Genomic DNA, 4,013 nt, shown 5'->3' on the forward strand with positions numbered 1-4,013 from the left:
GCGTTTTGTCCATAATATTTTCCTGCCCATTCCGTAACAGATGTCCCCTTGCTGTTGTCAGGAACATGGGACATTAGGACCCAGAGGCTGCTGAACAGGAGAGGCAGAATTGCTTCTCTCTTTTGTCATCTTCCCTTGCCTCTGCAGCCTTCCTCTCCTGGTCTCCTTCAATGGTGACTGGCCATCTCTTACACAGCCAGGGAGCCAAACCTGACCCGATGGCCTCTCCCAGGACTATAACAATTGTAGCCCTCTCGGTAGCCTTGGGGCTCTTCTTTGTCTTTATGGGGACCATCAAACTGACCCCGAGGCTTAGCAGAGATGCCTACAATGAGATGGTGAGTAGTACATCAGTGGTAGGAGACATCTTACTGCCAGAACTGGCTGACATTCATCCTCTTGCTGCTGCTGCCGCCTGTCTGTTTCTATTTGCAAGTAGCATCAGCCATGTAAAAAGAAGGCAGCTATTGCTGTGAATGTGCCAAGGGTGGGAGAAGGGAAACAAATGGGTACCACAGAATGACATCCTCATCCTTATTTGGCTGGGGAAAGAGATCAAGAAGCTTGAACCTCCCCTTGCAGCTGCTGAAATCATATTTCTTGTTAGCTGGTGGTTTGGCTCCTGTGGCATTCATTTCTAAGGCTGACAGACAGAGCTGATTTCGTTCATTCATTCATAGCATTCATTTCCCCATTTCTTTAGCTAAAAAGTCTCCTAGGGTGGCTTACTTACAATTAATTAAAACCTATGCACCCTTGTGTTTGTCCCGTGTTGGTTGCGAAATCAGATCAAGCTTCCATCAGTGGAATGAAGTTTTTCCAATTCAGCAGTAAATTGTGGGTTATTCCAGGGGAAAGTGGCAGGCCAAAAAAACCCAACCCACCTCTTGGACCCAAAGTCACTTCAAAATTCAGGACAAACAGAAGCATGGATGGGCCCTAAAACAACAGGACCCCTGCCCACAGACTTACAATATTAAAAAAACACAGCACACAAGAGAACGGGGACATGGGGGAAGATTAGATGGGGAATCAAATTCAGGCATCAGTTCTTGAACACTTGTTCTTATAACTAGTAGCTGGCCCAGTTCAGGGGTTGGAGGTGCCTGATGGAGCTTGTCTGTCACAGTAGAGCTCTTGGAATGAGCTCTGTTTCTCATCTCTCCCATTGAGCAGGCTGATGGAATGGCTGCTCCCAGGTGACAGTTGAATGAATGAAGGCCTAATGGTGCTGGTTTTTGTGCCTTCATCCCTGCGCCTCACCTTTCTTTGGTACAGCAAATGCCTTCAAGTAGCTGCTAATCTATTTTCCCAGATTCTGCAGATATTCATGTTGGTTCAAGGAAAAAAATATAGTCCTAAAGAAGAATTTCTGGATGCCCAGTTCCAAGTTTGGGGTAAATCCAGTGGTGGAGCTTCATGCTCTGGCACTGGAGGGGCGAAGAGCAGGCAGGAGTGTGGTTGGCGCGCATCCTGGGGGCATGACGCGCTGCCTGCAAGGGCGGGGCACCCAGCGCAGGCGGGGGGGTCAGCCGCGATGGCATCCTGCCGGGATCGCGCTGCCAGGGGCAGTGCACTCCCCCCACACTCCTCTTCCTCCGCCAGTGGGTAAATCCAAGTTTGGTGAGAGAACCCCCAACAGAGATTTAAAATCACAAAACACGCTGCAAAGTAAAGTGTGGAAATATAGGCTGTTAGACCTTTGAAATATCCCCATATGAGTTCCTTCCAAAGTTTCTCTCTTCCCCCAGCATAGAAAAAGACCACACAATTGTAGGGGCAGGGCTGGTGCACATCCTGGGGGCGTGGTGTGCTGCCTGCGAGGGCGGGCCGCCCAGCGCGGGCACGGGGGGGGGGGGCACGATGGAACCCCACCGGGATCGTGCTGCCGGGGGCGGTGCACTCCCACCGCCCCCCTCTTCCTCTGCCAGTGACCCCAGTGGCTTGAAGTTTCCATTACCAACTTTGACAATTCCTGAACAGGGATAGTCTTGCCACAGTGGACTATATGTTGGTGACCTCATCATTAGACTACTGTAATGTGCTATAGGAAGGGCTACCCTTGTACTTGGTTCAGAAGCTCCAGCTAGTGCAAAATGTAGCTGTTAGAATGCTTAGTGGGACACTTAGCTATGCAAATATTATTACATCAGCTCTAAGAGATCAGTGGTGCTTACCTGTTTTGTGAAACATTCTCCCCAGGAAGACATGCTTGGTTCCACCACTATCAGTTTTTATTAATCCAGCTTTTGAACCTTATTTTGGAAGGTAATGTATGTTTGCAGTCTCTTCTTCTGCTCATCTTTTTAGTGAGGTGGGCTAGATCAGCCCTGATTTACATGTTACTGGTGAGCATGTAAGGGTGTTTTTATGCTTGCTTGTATACATGTTTACAATGTTTGTTTCTATAAGTCACTTTGAGTCACTTTTGTGAAAAAATATGGAGAAGGAGGAGAAGCAGCTGCAGCTATTGAACCAAGTTCAATATTTGTTGTTGTCTTTTGAAGTCTTTGAGAACTTGGGCCCACACTACCTAGCTGGCTACTTCTTCTGTTACAGAACAAGCTTATATGTCATATATTCCAAGGAGACCTTGCAGGTCACTTTACAAATGGTGGATTGTCACTTGGTGACAGTGCAGAAATGGGCCTTCTCAGCGATAGTACCCAACTTCTGGAATGCCCTCCTTCAGGTTGGAGGCACTACAGACTTTTAAACTCCTCATAAAAACTTACATGCTTACTTCAGCTGTCTTGAACTCTGACTCTTACTTTTTAATTTGTTTTGTTTCATGCATATATTTGTGACATATGTTTTTTTAAGAAATTTTATTGAATGTCATTCTATTTTTATTGTTTTTACATAACCTGCTTACATATTTTCATTGTATTAATCAGTACAACATTTTATAGTCAATTATTAATACCCTGGGGAGAAAGACTGTGCCTCAGTGCATGACACAGGTGACTGAGAACTCTTCAACACTATGGTGGAAGAAACTGAATACAAGATGGAAAATCCCATCTCTGCCTGTGCTAACAGCTTATTTTTATCTGACAAAGTGGCTTTGCTTCATTATGGGCAAGACTGATCTTCCTCTCACAGCTTTAATCAAGTAGAAGCTGTACTCCACTTAGAGCCTGTATGTTCAGATGGGGGGGGGGAGGATCTGTATGTCAGATCCCAATCAGTAATAAATCCCATGTTGTTGCTGCTTTTATTTCAGAAACGATCCTACAAGAGCTATATCCGTGCTTTGCCCATGCTTAAGAAGATGGGGGTCAGCTCCATCATTCTCCGCAAGAGCATTGGAGCCTTAGAGGTGGCCTGTGGTATTGTCATGACACTCGTCCCTGGACGCCCCAGGGACGTGGCTAACTTTCTGCTGCTGCTGCTTGTTCTGGCTGTGCTTTTCTTCCACCAGCTGGTGGGTGACCCACTCAAGTGCTATGCCCATGCCCTAGTCTTTGGGATCCTGCTTACCTGCCGCTTGCTGATCGCCCGTCAGCCTGAGGAGGAATTGCCAGAGAAGAAGACCCTTTTGGTGAATGGAGAGGAGCAGCCACCTCTTGCAGAGGCAGCCCCAGAAAAGGGAAAAATCAAGGTGTCCTAGTGGGAAGCTAATGAGGAACACATGGGGACCCTCCAAGCAGCTCTCTCCAAAACCTGAAAAGATTTGCATTTCTTTTTGTGGTTTTTTGTAAAGGGTTACCATTTGGAGCATGGGGAAAACTTTAATCTGCCGGCTCCACAACAGCTTGGCTTGTGCACTCCAAACCTCTAGAGCTGCTCTCTCCTGTGTCCCACACACATGTAGACATGACTTAATTTAATGGTTCTAGAGGGGAATAAATGTACCATGTGGTTGGTGTGTGTGTGTGTGTGTGTGAGAGAGAGAGAGAGAGAGACTGAACTGCTTAACTTGAACTGCCTCTGCATCCGTCTGTATTCTTGCGACAAACTTTTTTTCCAGCTTCAAATGAGCCAAGTGGTGCATCCCACCCACCTATCAC

At 46.9% G+C, this 4,013-nt stretch overlaps 1 protein-coding gene across 1 annotated transcript; it reads left to right on the top strand.

The window, feature by feature from the left end:
• The first annotated feature begins 218 nt into the window (after positions 1-218).
• On the top strand, positions 219-3,671 carry LOC117039787 (transmembrane protein 35A-like). The gene is made up of 2 exons (XM_033136986.1): positions 219-338; positions 3,227-3,671. Exons 1-2 carry the CDS (start codon positions 219-221, stop codon positions 3,611-3,613), a joined length of 507 nt encoding a protein of 168 aa, XP_032992877.1. The 3' UTR covers positions 3,614-3,671.
• The last annotated feature ends 342 nt before the right edge of the window (positions 3,672-4,013 follow it).

The sequence above is a fragment of the Lacerta agilis genome, chromosome W (genome assembly GCF_009819535.1).
Source record: "Lacerta agilis isolate rLacAgi1 chromosome W, rLacAgi1.pri, whole genome shotgun sequence".
In the NCBI taxonomy this organism is placed as follows: Eukaryota; Metazoa; Chordata; class Lepidosauria; order Squamata; family Lacertidae; genus Lacerta; species Lacerta agilis.

Coding starts and splice junctions, on each gene's coding strand:
- LOC117039787 (XM_033136986.1), top strand. CDS start 219: ATGGCCTCTCCCAGGACTATAACAATTGTAGCCCTCTCGGTAGCCTTG. Junction 339..3,226: donor GAGATGCCTACAATGAGATG/GTGAGTAGTACA, acceptor CTTTTATTTCAG/AAACGATCCTACAAGAGCTA.